At 45.9% G+C, this 23,410-nt stretch overlaps 1 protein-coding gene across 1 annotated transcript; it reads right to left on the bottom strand.

The window, feature by feature from the left end:
• Window positions 1–3,646: 3,646 nt before the first annotated feature.
• Window positions 3,647–16,414, bottom strand: LOC142814534 (venom serine carboxypeptidase-like). The gene is made up of 5 exons (XM_075893383.1): window positions 16,334–16,414; window positions 14,362–14,598; window positions 8,025–8,319; window positions 6,040–6,376; window positions 3,647–4,580 (listed from the first exon to the last, which is right to left on the bottom strand). The coding sequence occupies exons 2-5, from the start codon at window positions 14,373–14,375 to the stop codon at window positions 3,730–3,732; spliced, it is 1,497 nt and encodes a 498-aa protein (XP_075749498.1). The 5' UTR covers window positions 14,376–14,598; window positions 16,334–16,414; the 3' UTR covers window positions 3,647–3,729.
• Window positions 16,415–23,410: the final 6,996 nt, after the last annotated feature.

Raw genomic sequence — 23,410 nt, 5'->3', positions numbered from 1 at the left:
GAGGCCCGTGTACCTAGATTAGTTGCGCGTGAAATAACCTCAGGTGATCGAAATTTCCGTAGTCTTCCACTACGGCGTCTTTCATAATCATAGCGTCAGTTTGGTACGTTGAAACCGAATTATTATTATTATTATTATTATTATTATTATTATTACAATATAGACATTTCTTCAAGTTGGCTCCAGATTTGGCCATAAACTCGTATGGCGTGGCTACTTTGGCTACATTTAGCTTGAATTGCGGGTCCTTTTTATATCCACCCAACGGCAGCCCTGGAGACATCTCCCCTTGCATCGCCTCCATGATTGGATCACCTTTGACCAAGTGATGGTGTCATTTCATGATGTCAGAACGTGACCTTCCGTCATGTGGAAAAGTTTACTGAAATGTAGGGCATAGAACGGTTCGTACAGAGGCGTCAACTTCCACCTTGAGCACTGCACCATGGCGGCCAGCGCTCCGCAGAACGCCTTTCGTGGGCGCTTGCAGAACTAGCACACAAGCGCAATGACAGCTGTAGCTGGAGCCTTCGCCGCGTTGTCTGTTGAAAGCGCAGCGGCTCCGCCGAATCGCGCTAGCTTTGCGGTGAGGCTAACTTCGCTCCTGCTACGTGCACGCAAATTGAGATTCCCACGTGATTCTCGAGAAGCGCAGTGATTGCGCCTCGTTCGAGCGAGCTTTTGCTCTTACTGTTGTCTTTCTTTTCTGCATGCGATCTCACCAGCATAGGTTGGAAAACTCACTTATTTGTCGACTCTTTCGGACTCACTCAAAATCAGATCAAGCTGTCAGTCTGAGTCCAGGAGAGTAATATTTTGATGAGTTTCAGTCCGAGTAAGTCCAGCAAAGGAAAATTCTGGGTGTCAGCTCTAAGGACAAAATATATTTCATGAATGAGTCTGAGAGAGACGCCAGAAACAGACACACAGACAAACAGACCGACAGCAATGAGCTTTCATTGAGAGAGCTAAGACTCCCAATTTCTAATAATAATAATAATAATAATAATAATAATAATAATAATAATAATAATAATAATAATAATAATAATAATAATAATAATAATAATAATAATAATAATAATAATAATAATAATAATAATAACGTAAAGAGGTTTATTGGGCGAACCAAGCGGGCAGGTGGCAGATTCGAGATAGCGACAGGACGAGGAAGATGGAGGAGCTCAAGCGCCGATCTCGTGGTGCCTTACTCTGCGATGATGCTTGCTGTTCCTTTTTGTTGTCATCATTCCTTCGTTATAATATCTGGGGTTTTACGTTCCTAATTCCCGATAGGATTATCAGAGACGCCATAATAGAGGGCTCCGGAAGTTGAGACCACTGGCGTGCACCTAAATTTAAGTACAAGAGCTTCAAGCATTTTCGCCTCTTTCGAAAATGCAGCCTCCGCGGCTGGGACTCGATCCCGCGACCGTCGGATTAACAGTCGAGCGCTCCAACCACTAGCCCACCGTGGCAGGGCCTCCCCAATTATCGCTTACATATGCTAAGTAAAAAAACCTTGGCCCATGCAGGAGTAATATCTCTAAGCCGCACTGGAACTCGCAAAACCAAGCTACACAGTTGTTTTGTGACCTGTTAGCAAAACGATCCTCCTGCTCGCGCAGTCGTTATTGATCAACCTAAGGTTAGGCACCGCACAATTTGGGATAAATACATGATAACGTCTGAGATAACAGCTTTTGATGTGAGAAAATTTTAATTCGTTACACACCGGGAAAGAAAGAGATGCGAGTCGTTCGCCAATTTCAGAAAAAATTACATAAAACTCGACGATTACCCACACCAATGTCTTCATGTCTTAGCGAATTTAACTAGCCTTCACAGCACCCTAACTTGCCACTCATTTGCGACTACGCTTCTTAATGCCGCTCATGCAGACTAAACGGGAAAGTGTTCGAACTGAGCCTTCTGCTGAATTCATACCAGACTGTCGGTACACCAAAGAAGCACCACTGAGAAACCCTTCCCTCCCCCTATTTTCTTTCCCGCATTTACCCGGGAGCGTACGCCCCGTCCTGTGCTCAATGCACTCACCCCCACGCTACCCTTACCCACATTCTCATGGAATGCCCGGCGGACCCTCCCCCGCGGGGCCCGGAGCCATTGACCACATGGGAGGAATGGGAGACCTTGCTGCGCTCGACGGACCCGGCTAAGCAGAAAATCGCCACTGACCGGGCCGCCCACGTCATGGAACTGCATGGACTCGTGAACGCATAGCGCAGTGGGGTCGTGCGGGGACCCTGGGACGTAAGTGCCCAAATCCCTTGGTCTAATAAAGTTTTACCTCCTCCTCCTCCACTGAGAAATCTTCAGTTCTAGTAGGTGCTGGATGAAGATTATTTCCTTTTTATCGCCATGCAACCCAAGGCCTGCGTATTGATTTAGACATTTCTTGACTGAAAATTTTAGCATGACGTGGTAGAATTTTTATGAACCTTCAATTCTCAGCGCAGTGAAACATTTTTTTTTGTATAATTGACTTTGTTCTGCCAAATTTTCAGCTGATGAAACAATCTTGCAAGTCTTGGAAATACTCTAACTTTACGTCACGAAACAGCTGAGCATCTTATTTACGGGAGTGTTTTTTTATTTTCCACATGCAAGAGCCAAGGTTTGAGATCTGAGTAAATGGGATGATCGGCTTTCTCTCGATATACCTGTGCTGGTCGATGGTTATGCGGTCGGCACTTTACTGGGCACAATTAAGGGCTGACCATTCGATTTTAAGCTGGAATATGGCCACATTTCTGAAGGTGATCATGCCCTGGCATGGCTCAACAATTAGAACGGCTGGTGGCCAAGTCGTCACTCCGCGTGGCTCGCGCACGACTACAGTTTGGATCTGCGGATATACTTTCGTTGCTGCAGCTGTCTTGTCCTACGTGAATGCTCCCGCGACGTTTATCTTGGTGTCGACTTCTCGCAGGAGTACGGTGCTATTATTGATCTCCAAGAGCGTCGCGTAACCTTCTCAATTGACCGAGCAATCGACGGGCAAGATAATCAAGAGCGTGCCGATGTGCTTCGTGTTTCTGCACTTCTCCCGCGAATCAGTGTTATCGTGGAAGTCGCTTGTTGCGGCTTCCGTAATAGTGAAGCGATCGCGGCGAGCAACTCGGAACACCTTTTGACCCAAGTTTTTTTGTGCGGCCAGGAGTGGGATACACCTTCGTGACGGCCGATCTCAGTTGCTGGTTACATCACCACCTATTCCGCGGCAATCCTGGCCGCGGCTGTCGCATTTCAGTGGAAGCGAAACGCTAAAGACGCGTGTGCTGTGCGATGGCAGTGCACGTCAAAGAACATCAGATAGCTGAAATTTTCGTATCCCTCTATTATACGGCTGCCTCGTAATGATGTCATGGTTTTGGGACGTGAAACCATACACATTAATAATACAGCTTTCACTCTAACAAAGCTAACCACTAAGTTGTGTATACCCTCTGTTTTTAAATACGTCTGGCCAACTGAAAAAAACATTGTCTTCCTCTGATACCTGAAGTATGCTCCTAAAGACAACTTTATCGCCAACTAATTACTGTGAATACGAGTCAATTTCTCTTGCTTTAACAATGAATATTTTGATAAAAAAGGCGGAAAAAGAGAAGGAGCGGGGATGTAACAAAGCACGAGTAATTCACTAAGTTTATTAATTTGTCTTGTACCCTCCGACAGCAACAGCTAGTAGCATCTAGAGGACTTCTAAGGTATTTCTTCTCCATCGGCAAACGGCAGGTCGTAAATGAACCTCATAAGCATGTCAAGAGCCGCTTCGGGTTGGTCGTGGGGCACTAGGTGACCCGCGTCACGAATCATGACCTCCCTGAAATCCTTCGCGCGTCGCGTGTAGCCGAATACAGCGGACTCGGGGTAAGACTCCCGCGACCACGGTTTCGTGCGCGGGCGCCAAATTTTGCGTTGTGCCGCTGCGAAAGCGTCGGCCCCGGACCATGGAATCCGCTCGACGAACTGCGCCGTGGCTGTGTACGCTACGGCAATGTCCAAGTGACCGCTGTACACGAGAACCTTGTAGTTCTCCATCAACGCGGGCATGAAACGCTTGGCTGATCTCAGGATGTCGCCCATCATGTGGGTCACGACCTTCGTCCTGTCGTTGAAGGCGTTTTCGCCGACGTGAACGGCTCGTCGCATGGTTGGCGTCTGGGCGAATTTCTTGTACAGTGTATCTATGAGGTACTTATTGATGGTGAGCAGGTTATAGTAATTATCATAACCAGTGACGTTAGTATAGTACGTGTATGAGGAATTGTAGAGTTCATTGGGTAGATTGAAGATGAGGTCGTTCATAACTAAGGTGGCCTCGACGTAGCGGCCGTTCTCCATGAGGTCCAGGGCGACGTCTCTCTGTTGGTCGAAGTAGGCGGCCTGCTTCCGATCCACGAGACCCAGGAAGTACAGGTGGGGGCCATAATCGATCATGCTTGGCGGATCTGTGATTCCATTGCCAAATGCGATGCCCTTGAGATTGATCTTGACGCGTAGCGAGTCGCCGGCTTGATGAAGGGCGTACGCTGTGGCCGGAACGAACTTTCCTGCGTATAGCGCCCAAAGAGCACGATGTTATAAAGTATACCATGACCTAAACACCCCATTTTAACGTAGGTGGTGGGAATAGTAAACTGAATATGAGTATTATTGAATCTTGTAAAGATATTGCAACACATTAGACAACGACTGCATTAACAAGGCTGTTTATGTACTTATGGTAATTTACCGCATATGAATCAAGTTATTGTGCTTCATACGCTCTGGAGGCTTGAAAATTCTGCAAAGGCAGGCCCTGTCATTCAAATTATGAAGTTCTTCATTTATAACGATTGTACGTGTGTCTTTCCCAAGTGTCCCGCACTTTGCACCCAATTTTTCTTCCATCCGCTGTTATTTGTCATACCATATCTGACATATATGCGACACAAATACATTGTCAAGCCTGACCTTGGCATAGACGTGACGTTCACAGAATGCTACTTTTGCTTCGCTGAGTGTGTGCACCTGCTTCTATTCGTTTGACTGGCACGCATCTTGCCCTGCGTGTTTGAATACATTTGAAGTGTTCGATACCTTACAAGTTTGAGTAGATGCCCGAGGCCTAAACATTAGTTCCTGTGTCACGCCTCGTTTTTAGAACTTTAGCAAAATGTGTGCTCGAGATGCCTTTGGGCGCAGTGGTATTCGTGAGTGATGACGTGCATGTGGGTGCCGTGCTGCTGTTGCCAGCGTTGATGTATCCGTCAAGCCCTACACGCGGTTACTATTTCAGGGATTGGGCGAATAGGTTCACAGGAATGACTATTACTGGTGGTGGTGTCGTGAAACGAGTCTCCATCTGCGCTTATTGTGAACCATACGCCATGATAAAATGTACATGAAATACGGAGCTGTGTTATAAGGCGCTCCATTTCGTCTCCTTCTAAAAACAAAAGATTTACTTATGGCTAGTGAGGCATGCTAACGTCCACATCCGGTGGCATCAGCCACAGCACTATCTTATGTATCTGGCCCCGCCGCCTTAATGCGGTAGAACTAACAGATGTACTGTTTCCGAACAATAACATGCTACTCATAATGTGCGCACACATGGACTGAGGCTGCGCGTAATACCCCGCTTTTTTCAGAGGTTCAAGTTGCACATATTCTTAAAGACGGTAGGCCAATGACAGAATCTACTGGCTATTGTGGTAATCGAGCGACGTACCATTACATTTCTGCCCAATATACCAAGAACCTAAACATTCGTATGGCAAAGTTTAAAGACTGAAGGTTATGTAAGCCAAGTCAATAGTGGACACGAACATCGCCAGCGGTGGCATATAGGTCTGTATAAACAGATAAATTTGGGGAGGGGCTTCAAGTCCTTTTCTCCTCTCCCTTCCCCACATTGGCTACGCCAGTGACCGCCAGTGACCTTTGCCTGAGAAAAAAAAAAGCTTCAGTCTCGAACGACTATTCTCTACCAGTAACAACACCGTATGGGGTAGCAACAAAACTCACCTCCGAACGACTCGCCCGTCACGTAAAAGTCCCTCGCTCCGAACTCTGGGAACAGCGTGAAGAATTGCTGCAAGAACTCCACCATATCTCTGGCAAGATCGGTCAAGTTGCGCGCGTAGCCTTGCTCAGATTCCGTGAAGCTGTAACCAGCGCCGACAGGTTCATCCACGTAGATAATCGAGAAGTATTGACACCACGTGATTGGCCGTCGTACGGGCACCGGGGGGTTGCCGTCTTGGAGTCCGTACGGGCCGTGCTCGGCAAAGAAGCCCAGAAGGGATGATGAGCCCGGACCTCCTTGAAGCCACGCCAGCACGGGTGCTTGCTCCGGTCGTTCCTGTGCATGCGATTATAGCGAATAACTTCGTGTTAGCAGTAACCCCTTTATTTAAAAAAAAAAACACAACGCCTATCTACTCGTAATGGAAACTGAGTAGCATGCGAAGCAGCCATGGGTCAATTTAATGTTCTGGAAAGACGTGCTCTTTATTCATCACCGTAGACTTTAGTGGTTGTGCACACAGCCGCTTTGCGTACCCTCGCCTCCGCCGCATTCAGGTTATCATTCATACTACTACGCTGTAGGTCACGGAATCGAATCCTGGCTGCGGCGGCTGCATTTCCGCTGGAGGCGGAAATGTTGTAGACCCGTGTGCTCAGATTTGGGTGCTCGTTAAAGAACCCCAGGTGGTCGAAATATCCGGAGCCCTCCACTACGGCGTCTCTCGTGATCATTGGTGGTTTTGGGACGTTAAACCCCACATATCAATCAACAATATAAGAGCGTGGTGTACTTGCCGGGCCCATGAAGACTGCTGGTGCCCAGACCTCGTTTGTTGTATCGCAAACCGATACCGTGGACCCACTGTGCACTTCCGGCAGATTCCGCGTTGATCTGTTGTAGAAGACACGTTGTTTTCACCGTATTTCGCCGAGTCGCTTTCAGACCACTTCGGTCGGCACGGTTTGGAGTTCTAGGTGGCAGTCTAGTACGGGCAGCTTATCAATCAAATACTACTATGTGTGTGTCTGAGAGGGAGGTGAGTAAGCGTTTTTCTTATACAGAGCAGCGCAGAGCTACTAATGGTCTGCACTCGAACCAGAGCCCACGTCGGAGTGGATGGAGTGGTCTATTGTAGAGCCATCTAGTGGGTGCTCCGAGTACTAGCGCAGCTACGACGACGGACATGGGGAAAGCCCCGACCATTAACTGCTTCGCATCTAATATCGTCCATTCAGTCGGCCTAAAAGCCAGTGGCATGCGCGCCCCGCACACAAGGCAGTACTGAAAAAAAAAGTGGTCAAGTGGCACTTGCAGTGTGATTGCAAATAAAGATATTAACGTAAATGTCACCATGTTTAGATTCGATCGCGGGGCTTCTAGCGCCGAAAGAACTTCAGCCGCACTGTATAGCGCAGACGCTCTACATTATTACTAAAAAAGCGAGTCCCGTTTTGTTAGGACATGTGTATAACCTATTTTTGACGCGCCTTTTGACACGTGTTTTAGGGGTGGTATGCTTCATTTGAGCTGTTCTACTTTATACGCAAAAAAGCTGGGTCACAAATCCCTATCCCAACCAGGATAGCTTTCTTGTTTTGACAAGACCGCAAGGCTGGGCCAGAGAACGCGCTGAAAGCTTGCTCTAAAGCTAACACTGTGGTCGTGTTCATATATAACTAACAAACTTTAAACAGCAGCTCACACAAAACATGACATAAATGACATAGGAATTCACACGTCGATCAGGACGTATTGAAGAGTCCTGTTTTTGTCGCATCTACAAAGCTTCGTGGTGTCAAAATTGTTTCTGACATGGTACAAAAACTACGTGAGAGGCGCTGCGGGTTGATGATGCGTTCCAGATTTCCACGGGCAAACTTATGCACACGTTTTGGGCAAGTCGGTTGCGGAATTAATGGTCAGCGATGACCGCACCTCCCGCAGCGCGTGAAGGCCCCCTTTTTAATCTTGTCATACTTACCATTGCCGGAACGAACCAGAAGAACAGATTACTGTTGAACTCGCTGTTAACTGTGAAGTAGCCGGAGTATCCCAGCACGTACTCCAGCTCATCCCCGCCGATGCGACCCGTCTGACTGCGGGACCGTGCCTCGTTCAGACGTCCGCTGTTTATGAGAGGCGTCAAGTACAGCGGGTCTCCTACGCTCTCGTCGTTGCCTGTTCCATGTACACCTTGAACGGCCAGCCAAAGCAGCAGCGTATGGGCCAATATTGTTAGCAAAGCCCTTTGGATGAGCACTGCCTTCATTGTAGACCTCTTGTTTCAGGAGAATAAGAAACACGAAAGAAAAATTGTAAGTGAAAACGTATCTTCCCGTGTAAAGACACTTCACCACAAGTGCAAACAACTAAATGTGCGTTTTTTGAAAGGTGATCGCCGTCGTAGCCTTACTGTCACCACGTCTGTCACTTCACACTGATTCTTGGTTTGTATTTGGGCGCGAGGACCACCACTGGAGGAGCGGGTGCTACAATCGCGGCGACTTGCAGGTTTGGATCACGTGATCCCGCCTCACTCCGGCGAAAGCTGGCGGTTGGATTCGTTGTTTTTAACGGCGAATTCGTGGTGTTTTCACTTTTGAACAGAGTTGTTTTGCCCCACTTCAAGTGTGCGGACTTCTACAGTCTGCACAATACGGAAAGTTGCAGTGAAAGTGATCGGCGGAACGCCACAGCTCGCTACGTACGCAATGCCACTGTCACGACCACTGACAGTGCCACTGTCACCTATCTCTTTCTATGTTGTTGTGGTTAATTCAAGCCCATGGGGTTAAAATGAGCACCAATCACGATTCTTCACATAAAACCATAACGTTTCAGTTACCACGCGGGAGCCTCTGCTCAGTCATTTTTTCCTTGTGAACAACAGTCCGATTATGTATATTTTAAACTGCAACGTATGTACGTACAGCGGTGAGCACCGTTAGGGTAAACACGTGAGCGTGTGGCCGTGCTCCGCGCAGCGCAAGTGTAATGGCGCGGGCGCGCATCGAAGCGCAGTGACGCATGCGCAAACGGACACACGGGAGCTGCTTTACGTCACCGGCAACATCGCTTAAGCACGCCATCTTGTAGTAGCCAAGCACCCATCTCGCTCGTCTCTAGTACCGCAAGAGCGGCCCCCTCGTGTGCGCCTGCGCCACTTGGATTGGATGTGCGGCCGCGCCAGCTACACTTCGCACAGCGCTGCCATGTTTAGCCGTGTTCACCCTAACAGTGCTCGCCGCTGTACAGGGGGAGGGGGGTTTATCACATTTAAGAATGTGCGCTGTCGTCTCAATTGTCAAAGAGTCAAGATAAAGTCCCGAAGTCCAGTTCTTTCCCTTAATGTTTGTTAGTTGAAGCCTATTCTGGCCTACTTCGTGGCCAGTTGCTTCTGCGTGTTCGGCCGGTGCGTTCGACGAAACCTTGTTTCGTACATCATACATGTACCACTCCGGTTTGCTAAAGCTACGTCTCTCGCCAAGGTAACTTTTACCACACTCTCCTCTACTCGTGTCTGTCCCCACATGTGTACCTGACCACATGGGTTTCCCTCCGCCAGTGGCATAGCCAGTGGGTGGCACACCAAGCATGTGCCCCCCCCCCCCCCGAAATCTTCACCTATGGCATATAGCGAACAAAATACCAGTCAACAACATCTGCCTGCCCGGCCCCACAATTCTAATCAAGGTGGAGCCACCTCCGGAAAAAGTTGCTACCTACGCCCCTTCCGTGACTTCAGTTCACAAAGCTCCTTGCTTATACGTCTGTAGAATGGGCCCACAGCCACTGCGACCTCTTCTCAACGTCGTTTTGATCTACAGGCGGAAAGGCGGCCAGCTTCGAAAACTTCTAATAAACATTCATCTTCTAATAGCTACCGTGAACTGCCACACAGCCTATGAATGAAGCCGTAAAAACACTGGGCACTGGTATTTTTACTGAAACCTAATATTGCTTTTTAGATATCGGTACGAAACACGTACCTCGCAGCATGCTCATTCAAGGGCACAAAATAATACGGCTGGCGCACAGTGCATCGGCTGTGGTAATTGAGCCCGGTCAAAATAGCATTTTAATCACAATTTAACTCTTCGTCGAAGCTGTGAAACTGAGCCAATCATTCACAATTTTCGCCCACGCGTGCCTCGAGGACGATCGAATGTGCCCCGTGTGACAGCCGCACAAAATTTTCGCAATAAATATTAGGATCGTGCCGCAGAGAAACTTCTCATCTTGTGAAATTTCACCTATATAGTTAGAACTCTAAATGGCCCCGCCATGATGGTCTAGTGGCTAAGGTACTCGGCTACTGACCTGCAGGCCGCGGGATCGAATCCCACAGGCAGCGGCTGCATTTCTGGTGGAGGCGGAAATGTTGTAGGCCCGTGTGCTCTGATTTGGGCGCACGTTAAAGAACCCCAGGTGGTCGAAATTACGGACTCTTCCACTACGGCGTCTCTCATAATCATATGGTGGTTTTGGGATGTTAAACACCACACATCAATCAATCAATCAATCAATCAATCAATCAATCAATCAATCAATCAATCAATCAATCAATCAATCAATTAGAACTCTAAATGAGGCACGCGGGTGCACGTGTCTCTAGCGTTTGCCCACATTCATAACAGAAAGTTCCCGGCTGCATGCGGCTGTAAGAACGCTGTGTCGCTTCTCACAAAGCGTGGAATCCGCTCGCACTGTGCTTGGTAAGGCTATGTGTGCTAAGCAAAAAAGTAAATTTGCGCATGCTTGTTGCGTAAACGTCTGCGTAAATTACAAATTATCTGGTTTTATCAATGTTAACAATTCCATTTATATACAGACTAAATAGAATTGGACCAACGATACTTCCTTGTGGAACGCTCGAGAAAATTGATTTTATGTCTGAAGAGTGGCCTTTCACATTCACAAATTGGTGCCTGCAACCTAAATAAGAGCGGAGGAGGGCCAAGACTTTACCACGAAATACATAATTTGCAAGTTTTTTTTTAAACAGGCTAAAGTGAAGGTAAAGGCTTTGTAAAATCTACATGAATACCCAAATCCATGTGTCGATTCTCAAACGCGTTCAAAATGAACTCTTTCTGTTCTAATAGAGCGAGTTATGTTGGTCGCTTTTTTTCTGAAGCCAACTTGTGCCATGTATTATCTCGTGTTCATCACAAAAGCTGGACAATCTTGATAGAATACCTTTTCGAGGCATTTTGAAAATATAGACAAAAAGAACATTAGCCTGTAGTCAGCGATGTTATTTTGTCTCCTTTTTTATGCAGGATGATTACTTTCGCTACCTGCATTCGTTTCGGCAAAACCCCTTCTGCTAAACATAGGTTGAAAACATCTGTCATACAAGGTGCTAAAAGGTCTATCACGTGTTTGACGGACTTTATTTTAATATCATCTGCATCGCCACAATCACTAGGTTGAGCCCCACAAAAGTAGAAATCACCTCAGCCGTTAAAACAGGGCTAAGAAAAAAAAAAGGCGTTGTTACTGCGTTGTAAGTAACGCAGGGCAATGTCGTTAGTTTTTCGGAAATAAGATTCGCAAAATAGTCATTGAATAAATCTGAATATCGCTTCCCAATAAACTCGCCGTCATTCTGTGTTAATTTTGTCAGAATTTCTGCATTCTGCGATCTACTTAGTAAAGTATTAAGATTTTTGCATGTAATGTCTTATCTTGAACAGACACACAAAAAAAAGGTTACATAAATAATTATTCTTAGCCCTTCTAATTTCTTTCTTTAGGGTGCTACAATATATTTTGTATACACGAAGTAAATCAATATCTCAAGGATTAATAAATTTTTTTAAAAACATTTTTAACTCCATTCTTGCTTAGCAATTTCGGCGTTATCCATGGCTTCCAAACTTTTTTATAGTTCGTTTAAACTTATGCGGAAATAAAGCCTCATATAATGACAGAAACGTATTCACAAACTTAAGCGCACAATCAGGATCACTTTGGTTAAATATTCCACACAAATAAACACTTTCTACTTTCTCACGGAATGTCTTCAATGTTCAAGGCGTTATTTCTTGAAACGTAATTTGTTGTGTATCAGTTCTAAGCGTGCTTTTGTGCACATGCAAGTATTACTATTGTGATCGCTAATATCTGTACTCATGACACCCGCTTTCAGTTTAGAGGGATATATATTTGTTATGAATAGATCAAGTAAAGAAGAAGAGGCAGTGGTGGCTCTTGTAGGCATAGTTATAACATTATAGCAGCCAAATGAAGAAATTGTTTGTTCTAGTGTTCTTTTGTTAGCGGTGTAAGCTTACATATTGCATTTAAGTCTCCTCTTAGTATGAAGTCATATTTAGGATCACCTGGATAGGCGAGGGGAGATTCGAGGAAAAGAAAAAAAAATTGAATATGCCGCTTGGGGATCGATAGACAACAGCCACTAATGTTCGCTCGAAAACTAGACATAAGCATTTGTAGTTAGTATTCATGCGACAGAATTCGGGTAACAAATCACAAGCAATAACACTTTTCGCCATCATAGTTATTCCTCCACCTCTGCAAGCAGTTATAATATTTAAAAGAAAATTGTGATACCCAGGCATGGTGAAAACATTTCTTTCTTCACCATACCACGTTTCAGTTAACATGATTATATCAAAGCTATGTTCAAAGTGGTTGAAAAGTACCTCCAATCGAGTTCCCTTTCGTGACTGTACATTCAAATAAATATCTTCATAGAGCTTGCGTACTCATGTTTACATGACTTTCGAAATTCTTCTAGTTCCGTAAATTCACACACTGTACACTCGGACGAGGAAGACTCAACAATTAGCACGCAATGAGCGTTGTCTTGATGGGAATTTGAATAAAAGAAGCACTCAACAGCAGGAGTCGTACTGCTGCGCTGGCTTAGCTCGACAAATCAAGTGGGACAAACCAAGTGGGAACAAGGCGGGGACAAAGCCTATATGTGTCTCTTCACGACTACTTTTCGTTATCACAAGACTCGCTATACAGCTGCCTTCGAAATGTAGTGTTTTTACAACAGACTTGAATAATCTGAAGTCTCTTTTTTTTTCGGGTGTACGGGACATGGTAAACCAGACAAACAACACGGTATTGCTCTTTTAAGTCAGTTCAGCCAAGAAAAAAAATATGATAAAACGTATGGCAGAAGAGCCCCTTTTTTATTAAGCTCAATCTGAATCTTGTAATGCCACACTCCTCTCGTCAACGAATGGGACATGCTGCGGCGGAACAGATCGCTGACCTCAGGAATTCACTGCCGCCTAAAATGACCGCTATCATCACTTCCGTTAGGGACATGCACTTGGGAGCGTCGCGAGTGCATTTTGACGCCGGGAGTGAGCCCTTTCTGTTGGCATCAAATATAATCGATTCCTGAATTCATTGGCACTTGTTTTATTGTGTTAAGCCCGCTCAGCCACTCAGCATTCACCACCGAGTACTTTTTTTTTTAAGTCAAATAGAGACGATGCACGGTGCATGCTCATTTTCAAGTCTTCCTAATCCAAGATTACTGCGGCGCGCACACAATAAAGAAACACTCGTGAACGCACTCAGTGCCACGACGTTTCAAAAAAAAAAAAACAAAGTATGCTGTCAAATAGTGTTTCTGGTGACCGATTATCACGAATAAAGTCTGAGAGGTTGGCATTGCACAACGTTTAGCTCAGGAAAGCGTTGAAAGTTGGGCAAGTTGGTACGGGAACACCTGAATAACTGCGCGCAGCAAGATGGGACACGAAGGAAGAAAGCATGCGCGAGTTTGTCGTTCTTTGTTTCGTCGCATCCCATCCTGCGGCGCAGATGTTTTTGAATATGATCAGAGCATCGGCCCCAGTTTCCGCGTTAACAATGGTATCCATGCGCTGGCTTAAAATGCGGCACGTGCCCTACCGTAGCAGACGATGCGGTTCAACTGCACCTTTCAAGGGCCTGCGCACGCGTTATCTGCTGCTGGCGCGCGATGGCAGCTCTAGCTGCACCGCGATGCCAGGCGCTCCGACATTTCCCCGAAGTATGAAACAGCCTGTACTTGAAGCTATTGAACATTTTCCGAAGTGATAGCGTCTACTAAACCCTTCACACATGAAGCCTTCTTCATTTGAGCGTAAACATTTGAAGCATGGACATGTTTCAGTTTCTAGATCAGACATGACTACGTGACGCGTATGCCAACTTTCCTTAGAGGTCACAGCAGTCACATGAATGCGTAACGTACATGCGACGATATCAGCAATACACACAGCTTTGGCAGCAGCGAATAAACATGTTAACCGTTATCAGAGCAGAGAGAAATCCACACTTACCTAGAAAAATCCATGCAATGAGCTCGAGTACGCGTGTTCGCACAGACCGCTGCCGCTGCCTAAGTGTCAGTAACGCCCGCCGAGAGCCAAAAAGGAAGCCACGGGGAAACGTCACCGTACGTCACGTGGTAGTATACGCAGATGGCACGTCAGCATCAGTCAGTGATAGCCACTCAAACTGTAGGCAAGTCACCCGTTTGGTCTGTCGATGAATGGGCGGTATAGCCACCGTAGTATCTGAAAAAAATTGATAAATGGATGCAATGAGCTTGAGTACGCGTGTGCGCCAAGACCACTGCCACTGCCAAAGTGTGAGAAATTTGAGGATGCTTGCCGAATGTGTTAATCGGTGTCCTAAGGAGATATTCTTTTTACAAATTCTAGCTTCTCTCCACCTGTCACAAAGTGCTGTTTTCTGCCTAGAGTGTTGCACAATACTTCAGTTTGCGCATGTTAATCTTCAGACCTACTGTCCTGATTTTCGTGTCCAGTTCAGTAATCACGAGCGGTAAATCGTCCCCTGAGTTACTCATCAAAGCAATTTCAACAGGGAGTCGGAGGTTACTAAGATACTATCTATTAAATCTTATCCCTAAATCTTCCCAATCTAGGGCTCTGAAAACCTCCTGTGATAAAGTGGTCAATAGCTTTCGAGAGATTGTGTCTCCCTGCCTTACACCCTTCTTTATCCGGATTCTGTCAATTTCCTTAGGGAGAACTATGGTGGTCGTGGACCCACTGCAGATTTCTTTCAATATGTCTATGTAGGGTTCTTCAGTGCCCTAATTTCATAGCGCCTACATTACTGCTGATGTCTCGACTGAGTCAAACGCCTTCATAATCTATGAAAGCAACGTACATAGGGGTTAGTTATATTCAGCGCATTTCTCTATTACCTGATTTCTAGTATGAATAAGGTCTTGAACGAGTAGCTTGCACGAAATTTTCTGTAATAAGTCTTTTACGTACAAACTTGCGGAATAACGTAACTTTACCTGGCATTCCTTTTCTTTCAAGTGTTACATTTAACTCGAGCCTTGCACTCGGTGAGGCTTGTATGCTACCTCAGAAGCGACAATCAACCAACAGTATTGTGGTAGTACGGCCATTCTCATTCTTTATTTGTTTTCCCAAATGCCTTCCCGATGTTCCCAATAAAACACTAGTCCAGGCTAACAAATCATTGAGTAATTCGGCGTGCATATGGCTAGAGGACCACTGGTAACCATGAGCACTGGTGCTTGTATATAGTGTCGAGCGAAGCGGTCACTGCGCGTAAGTATTGCAGCGGACTGCGCGTGTCATTCACTTTTATTTTTATTACTCTTGGTTCTTGCATTCGCGTTGCCACAGCTCGATTTGACATGTCAACATATTTATTTTCATTCCTGGTGCCTTTAGGTAGTATACGAGGGATTATTGGTCAGCTGTCAACTCGCAATAAGTTCACGTGCCACGTGATGCCAAACAGGCTTATAAAGCCGAGGTGTTCCACATTGGCCGCCATGGCTGCTGGTGGCGCTGACTGACACTCCCACATTTAATTCGCTTATAAACCCAATAAAGTGGATGGGGAAGAGCCGCCCTGATAGCTCAGTTTGTAGAGTATCGAACGCGTTATTCGAAGGTCTTAGGTTCGGTTCCTGCTCACGGCAAGGTATATTTTCATCCACATTTATTTCTTCACGTTTACATTACAATTAGGTCAAGTTGGCACATCACTGTTTCCCGTCATGTCTGTCTTTTCATTCTGGGGATCGTGCATACCAGCTTAATCCCACGCGTATCTAATGATCTTCAGAAAGATTTCTAATGCCAACTCGGAGCACTGAGAATGTGCTGCTGTTTGCGTGGCGCTCTTAAATGGCAATATACCCGATGCACTTGTTCTGAGCCAGCAGTATTGGAAATGTGACGTATATTCCGGCTGCGCCGTCCGAGCGCATGTCTGCTACCAGCGCCTCCATCTTACCTTGCGAAGGCGGCGCTAGATGAAACAGCGTGTCTAAAGAAAGCTAGAAGGAGGAGCCTGACTGCATACACTGCTCGCATGAGCACCGGCTGGGTTGATATGGAGCGTCGCCGCAGCGGCACGATGTCCATCGCAAGTACGTCGATGTTCACCGACAGTTGAGCTCGACAGGAACTCTTTTCTAATAACAGAGGGGAAACGAAACTGTCTGAAGGAGAAAATGTGATTCACCCTCACCTGAAAATTGCTTCATCACAGCAAAGGGTTAAAAAAAAAAAAACCAGAGGCAGGCTGTTGAAGGATGGCACGCAGCGCACAAAGTTCAGTACTGCAACACAGAAAAATGCAGCTCCACGCTGAACGTTGTCGCACCGCTGTAGCAGCTGCGATCGGCTGGCGTCACAATCTGGAGCTTACGTACAAACCGTTTCCGAGGGGAAACGATTAAATGAAATGACGCTAAAGCGTGAAAGTGGGATAGGATAGAGAAAGAAAGTGTGGGAATGGCTCGGCATTTTACCACCTGCACGTGCAACAAAGTTTTCTCTGCTCGAGAGAAAAAAATGTGCATCGCGTGCTTTCGTGAGTCGTACCTAAAATCAAATAGACGAAAGTATTACAAGCGTTACTGCGCACCATATTGCGTGTACATAAATGTAGGAATAGAGGTGAATAATTCGCCTGAAATGTCATCGGCGACTCGCACTATACTCTGTAGCTGAACTGAAAAAAAAAATTATAAGGAACCGAAAGGGATAGTCCGGACAACAAAGACCAAAAAAAAAAAAAAGATTGATGCCGGCCGGGCGTCTTCAGTTCGCCGTCACGAAGCGTCGTCTAGCAAAACGAGAACCATAAAGGCACAGCGAAAATTTTCTTTCTTTAGAAATTAGATTGGTTCAATGCTCGTGCGAAAGATACCTGATAGAACAGCGGGACTTGTAATGCCTGCCCATGAGCTCTCCTCTAAGCGCCAAGAACCTTTTTTTCCAGCACAACACATCGGCACTAACTCTCCCGTAATATGACTTTTTGAGGGTCTATTTGGTGCATTCTAACGAAAATTACTCAGTGCAAAAAAAACAACAAAAAACTCAGCTCATCAGCGGGACACACAAGAGAGAAGTGCTACTTACAACTGTTTCACCAGGAAAACAGTTCAAGGCTTGTTCCTTGGGTGTCCTTAAAGGCCAACTTCGGTAATTTATCTAGGGCAGCGGATCTCAATAAAATTCGCTGGGTACGTTGCTTTGCACACTTCTGTCATTTACGCCAAATTGCAAGTTTGAGATATGCGCCGATTGTTTGCAAATGATTAAAAAGCTTCCTCGAAAAACTCACCTGGCTTGCCAGAATTTTTGGCAACGCGGTCTGTGTGACGTCATGTTTGGCATATAAATGGAAGTGACGCCACCGATGGCATCGCTACGTTGGCCACTATACCGTTCATTGGGCTGGCCACGAGGCGACAGTGAAGGTATTTGGCACGGAAAAGCCTCATTCCATCCTTGGTGGTGTTTGGCCGGCGCTTCGCTGGTCTGACTTTCACATGTGAATTTCATACTCCGTGTCGGCGGGTCTAGTATACGGCTTCTGCTTCTTACAAAATAGTATGCAGACTTAGACAGAGCGCTCGGTTAGGTTTTGGTTTCTGTATTGCGCCTTTATGATTATTAAAATTATTTTTGAATTCTCTGAGCATTTCAGCTATAGGCTCGTGGCAAGAGTATCTCGAACATAGGAACACGATTACCTTGACATGGTCGCAAAATCGCCGGAGTTGGCCTTTAAGGTCTAGGCTTGTTCGTTGGCGTTGTCGTTGTTGTGCGCCGTAGCCACCGCTACTCCCTATATGGCATGACGATGACAATGGTGATCACAGACAACGACTGGCTTGTGCAGTATATGACGTTTAGGTATGCTCTGCGATGCATTTTGTATGATGGGAAACGACCAACAACCACCAGGGGAACGTGCCCAGACCTCGTGTTTGCCAGCTTCAGGCTAGATTTAATACCACAAAGCAGTAATATTGAAGGCAAAACGAAATTCACATTTACACACAACATACTATTTATGACCGATAAACAATGCATATAACTGTGCACCGCTTGGTACTCATTTACAAGCGTGAGAAGTCAGTGCCAAGGGTGACTTGCGGTAACACCAAACGATTCCTCTGCTTTACGCACTCTTAATCATTCACTCCAGGGATATATCGTGGTTTCTTTTTTTGCGTTAATTATTATCGCCATACAGTACGCCCATCTGTGTTTGATCATTCCTACACCGTAATATCTTTAAAGGTGGAAAAGGTGTGGCTTCGAGAATTTTGGGTAGGTCTAGACCTGGTACCTTGGTTACTTGATAGCACTGCGATGGGTCGTTAGGGGCCAGCTCCTGCGTCTACGACGGACGTTCGACACGTTGTATTGCTGTGAACTTTGATTCAGTGTCCGTGTTTCTCTCCCTCCTTCCCTCACCCGCACGCGCAAGAACACACCTTACCAGTGATTAATCAGATAAAATTTCAGTCAATCCTGATACAGGTCATATAATTTGTGAATGTGGCCAGCTGACAGCAAAGTTCGAAAACATTTGGGAATTCGGCCTCGTGAGGTTGGCAACCCAATGCTTAGGGATGCCAAGCTGAAGGTGGTGGTGGACTACACCGGTACATGTATCGATGCCTGTGGGTAGAAATGTGAGAGAAATGGTAACAATGGTCGGATGGCCGGTTAGTGTGTTATTATTCTACTCTGAATACATGGTCCACACTATGGAGATTTTATGGAAAAGGCGGGGTTCAAAGGTGACAAAGACACTTAAAAATCTGGAGAAAAAGAGGCTAGCACAGAATAAACAAATTATAATTGTATTGAATTATCTATATAATGCGAGGGCAATAAGCAAATATCCGAATAAAAAAGTTCTCGCATAACAAGTAGCGTAATACACTATCAAACAAAAAAAAAAGAATATAGAAAGAGCACAGGCAAAATCATTCGAATACCCGCTGCTCCTTCCTCGCAGACAGGTTTTTAACGCGAGGGAGAGCGTTAGCAGTTCACTTTTTGTGTGGCACGGCACTTCTTTCATGGTGCAGTATGCACCGCCATGTTGTTACCACGACGGTCGGCACAGCAACGTGAGTCAGTGTGTAGCTTCTCGCCAAGTGAAATTCGTCACCATCCGGTCGCTAGGTCGACACTGGAACATCCTCCGAAAGCTTGGTACCACTGGCAGCGCCACATTGCAGAGTAGCTTCTGCACCAAATCGGTAGAAACGATATGGACAGCTGAATAATGTAGCACTTTAGCGTTGTCCATGCAAGTCTTCAGCTAACGAAGTCGGTGGGCTATAAACTTATCACTGAGTAAAGTGTGCCGACTTATTAAAAACGTGAGCCCATTATTTTCTCGGTGCTTTGCCATTTCTTTTATCGTGCCGAGAAAATTGTGCTACCTTCGTCACAATGGAGATTATATGGACTTGCTAATACTGCATTTTACTTGATGACAGCTTAGGCTGAAGACAGGGACAACATTTGAACTATGTTGCATGAAGTGTCGCTTTTCCGTTGTCTCTGTCTAGTTGGCGCTGCCACCAAGAATACCTTCTTCACACCATGAAATTGTCCCACCCAGTTGCAAATGTGTTTGCTTCTTCCCTCTATGTAATTGCGCTGTTTTGCGAGAGCCCATCATTCAACGCAAATGCACCTGTAGATTCGAGAACTCGATAGCCTTATGTTCAACAGTAGCACCATTCTTTTTTTTCAATTTACGCGCCATCCTTACGTCCCCATGACGACAAAGTTTGTTTTGTTTTTGTACCAGCTTGAGAACTGCACAAACTCATATTTATGTGTACAGTGCAAAAAAAGATACGAAAGAAGCAACTACGAGGCGTAGTTCTGTCTAGACTGCACTAGCTCTTGACAGGAGACTTCGCACCAACCCTTCTATGGGTTATTGTCGGAGTTCAGCTGGAACAGTTGTCTAACAAATAACACGGACTAAATTTCACCCTAAAAAAAAAAAAGAAGCTTATTTGCCGAGAAGAGCATACCAAGCAATTTCCGACTGATATCGTCCTACAATCTACGAAGAGAGTAAGTACGGGTTACTCGTTTCAGTGAGTCTTGACTCACGACTCGCGTGATTCTCTTTCAAGTACCACGATCCTCAGACGGGAGTATAATGATCTGCAAAGCGAGTTTACTTGTGTCTTTAAAAGAAGTCGTATAGGTAGCTTGTCAGCGCTAAAAAAGTGTTGAAGACCTCTTTCTTTAGAATACAAAAAAAAACTCTACGTTTGACCGTGCTGTGTGAACAATATTCGAGGGATACCTAATTTTACATACTGGGATCTTGCCCCGGCGACAATAGATGACGTGTCAAGAGAGTGGTATCTTAGGTGCATGCGGGCTAAAAAACACTCTTCTCAGCCGCAAACATATGAGTAAGTACAACAAAATTGATTGGAGATCAACCACGGCGGTGAAGCCATGCAGACCGCGTGGGTCGTTTACCTTCAGAAAATGCAAGCGTCCTGACGCGCCGCAGTTCATGAAGCAGGTTAGCAGGAACAGCAGCCTGCTGGCCGGAACTCCGGGAAACGACTTGGTCGTCGGCACCCAGACGTCACTCGTAAGCTCTTCATAGTGGCCCTCAACAGCGTGCGCAGCAGAGAGCATCGCCAGGCTGTTTCGCAGAATGTCGTTGCTCTCCTGTTTGGTCGGCGCCGCCGACGTTGCCATCTGGTTGGCGTAGCTCCTCACGAAACTTCGGAACCGTGTCGTGTCGCCGTGTAACGCCTGCCCTAAGGCCTTTTTCACATGCTCGGTGCTGTATTTCTGCGCAGCGTATAAATTATCGCTCGGTAAAACGGGACTAATCAGAATGAAAATCACTTTATTGTATTGATTAAAAAGTATCACGTCAAAGGAAGTAGCTACACTGCAATGAGGTTCCCTCTTCGATCTATGCAGAAAGAAATTGGTCGCAACAGTTCATGTACATCTAAAACAGTGAAAAGCTGGTGTTCAGGATTAGCTATTATCATTGGTCCGAAGTAAAGGAAAGTTACACCTCTCCCTAACTCCTCGGCACAATAAGCATAAGTGCAAAGGAACAGTTAGAAAACTGTGTGCAATACGTATGCTAGTATTTCTGCTGCAGTTTCCCTGCTACTGGTAACAGTGGCTGTATCCGACAAAGTGAATTCATTGCCTGGTATTTCCAAAAAACTCCACTTCCAGCCTACAATATGTATTCGCAGTTCCGAGACACACTGGTAATAATAGTCGATTCAGTCTTTCAAAGGTCTGTGAAGTTTCGCTTCATTAAAAACGTAGTGTTTTTTTTTTCAGAATGTGTGGTCTAGCGAGTACATGGCACGTTTTCTGCCCTTTGAATTCGCGCTAGAAACCATGGACGGGTGGTATGCTTTCTAACTCATTCATAAAGTCTCACCGGGGCTAAATGAATTAAGCTAATTCAGAAGTAAAAAAAAAGGAAATAAATGTTCGTACTTATTCACAAAGTTTCACCAAGGCTAAATTATTTAAGATAATTAAGAAGTAAAAAAAAGGAAATAAATATTTGTAAGAAAAGACTGTTTAGCCACAAAAGAGAAGCAGTGAATGCAATATCAACATCCCAACTCTGGCAAAACACTCGAGAGAAAGCCCAAAAAGTTCGCAAGTAGTCTGGGCGCATACGCAGAAAGGAAGCCACTTTCAGCCTCTCGTGTTCGCGTTGTCCCAATAAGGTCCATAGAATAAACTAAAGTAGCGCCGTTCGTGTCAGTGTACAGCCTCCTCGTCTCCCCTGTGCTTGCTAATGCAAGCGCCGTCTTGTCCGTCCTCTTTGTGCCTCACCGGCGTACCCTCTCCCATGCACCGGTAGAGGATATGCCCGTGAAAAGTAAGGGTGTGCCTGTGTCGACTGTTGCCTCGCGGACACCATAGAGGCGCTGTTACAGCTGTTGGGATAGGAAGGAGAGGCCAAGGGGCGTGGTTGGTGGCACTTTAGTATTTTCTAGGGATCTTATATCCCAACACCCCGTAATGTCCCCCTTTGGGTGAAGAACGAAACCAGAGAGTGCGTGACTTCAAGCAAAGAAAATAAACATTGTGCTTGGCAGTGACCACGGAGGTGGCAGTGACACACGACACCTCGGTTGGTATTCATAGCAGGCAGCTGACCAATAATCTCTCGAAGAGTCAACTTGTGGGGTAGTTGGTTGAGCATATCGCAGTAAAACTATGCGAAATACAAGGACGGTAAAGGCACACAAACAACTACACGTAGTGCTCAGAGGTAACTGAAGTTTATTGTGGCATAGAGCGTAAATAAATGCAATCTACGTATCAGTACTTAGGAATACGATAAAAATAGAAAGAAATCAGGGAAAAAATTGGCCCGAATCTACATGTTACACTGTAAATGACGTCGAAAGACGATAGTCTTGCGTCTGGAGAGAGTGAACGAAACGTTTATTTGATGTTCTACGCAAGTCGGTGAATGGTATTCTGCAGGCGCTGTGTTAGAGTGCCTTGAGCGTGTGGCGGATGCGAATGAGCGCATCTAGGCACGTTAGACACAAATGACATCTGGCAGTTATCTTCGAAAACGAAGGCGTGCAGCCCACGGAGAAACATGCGCGCCAGTCTCGGAAATGAGAAGGTGTAAAACGCAAAGCGACGGGCAGGTGCCACCACCGTGACGTCGTAGCAAAGCGTTGGGAATGCATTTTTGAGCATCGCGTTGCACTGTCAGCGCAGCGCGATTAAACGCTACATTCCTTAAAGTTACTTGTGTGTGTGCCTCTTCTAGCATAAAGTCAGACATAGAAAACATCGAAGCGTTGTTGTGGCGCCTCAGATGTGCGCAATAATTGCTTTTTAATTGACAATCGCACAACTATGAACGCTAAACCTTGAGCATTATTGGTGGGCGCTGCGGATGGGGTTGGCCGTTTGGTGCCGTTTGAGGTAGCGTTAGAGTGGACCAACAGACAAATGTACAGACAGACAGGCAGGCAGGCAGACAGGCAGGCAGGCAGGCAGA

This window comes from Rhipicephalus microplus, chromosome 4 (genome assembly GCF_043290135.1).
Source record: "Rhipicephalus microplus isolate Deutch F79 chromosome 4, USDA_Rmic, whole genome shotgun sequence".
NCBI classification, from domain to species: domain Eukaryota; kingdom Metazoa; phylum Arthropoda; class Arachnida; order Ixodida; family Ixodidae; genus Rhipicephalus; species Rhipicephalus microplus.
This window is presented reverse-complemented; position numbering and strand designations above follow the sequence as displayed.

Coding starts and splice junctions, on each gene's coding strand:
- LOC142814534 (XM_075893383.1), bottom strand. Junction 6,377..8,024: donor TCTGGTTCGTTCCGGCAATG/GTAAGTATGACA, acceptor TCGCATGCACAG/GAACGACCGGAGCAAGCACC. Junction 4,581..6,039: donor GACGGGCGAGTCGTTCGGAG/GTGAGTTTTGTT, acceptor CGCTATACGCAG/GAAAGTTCGTTCCGGCCACA.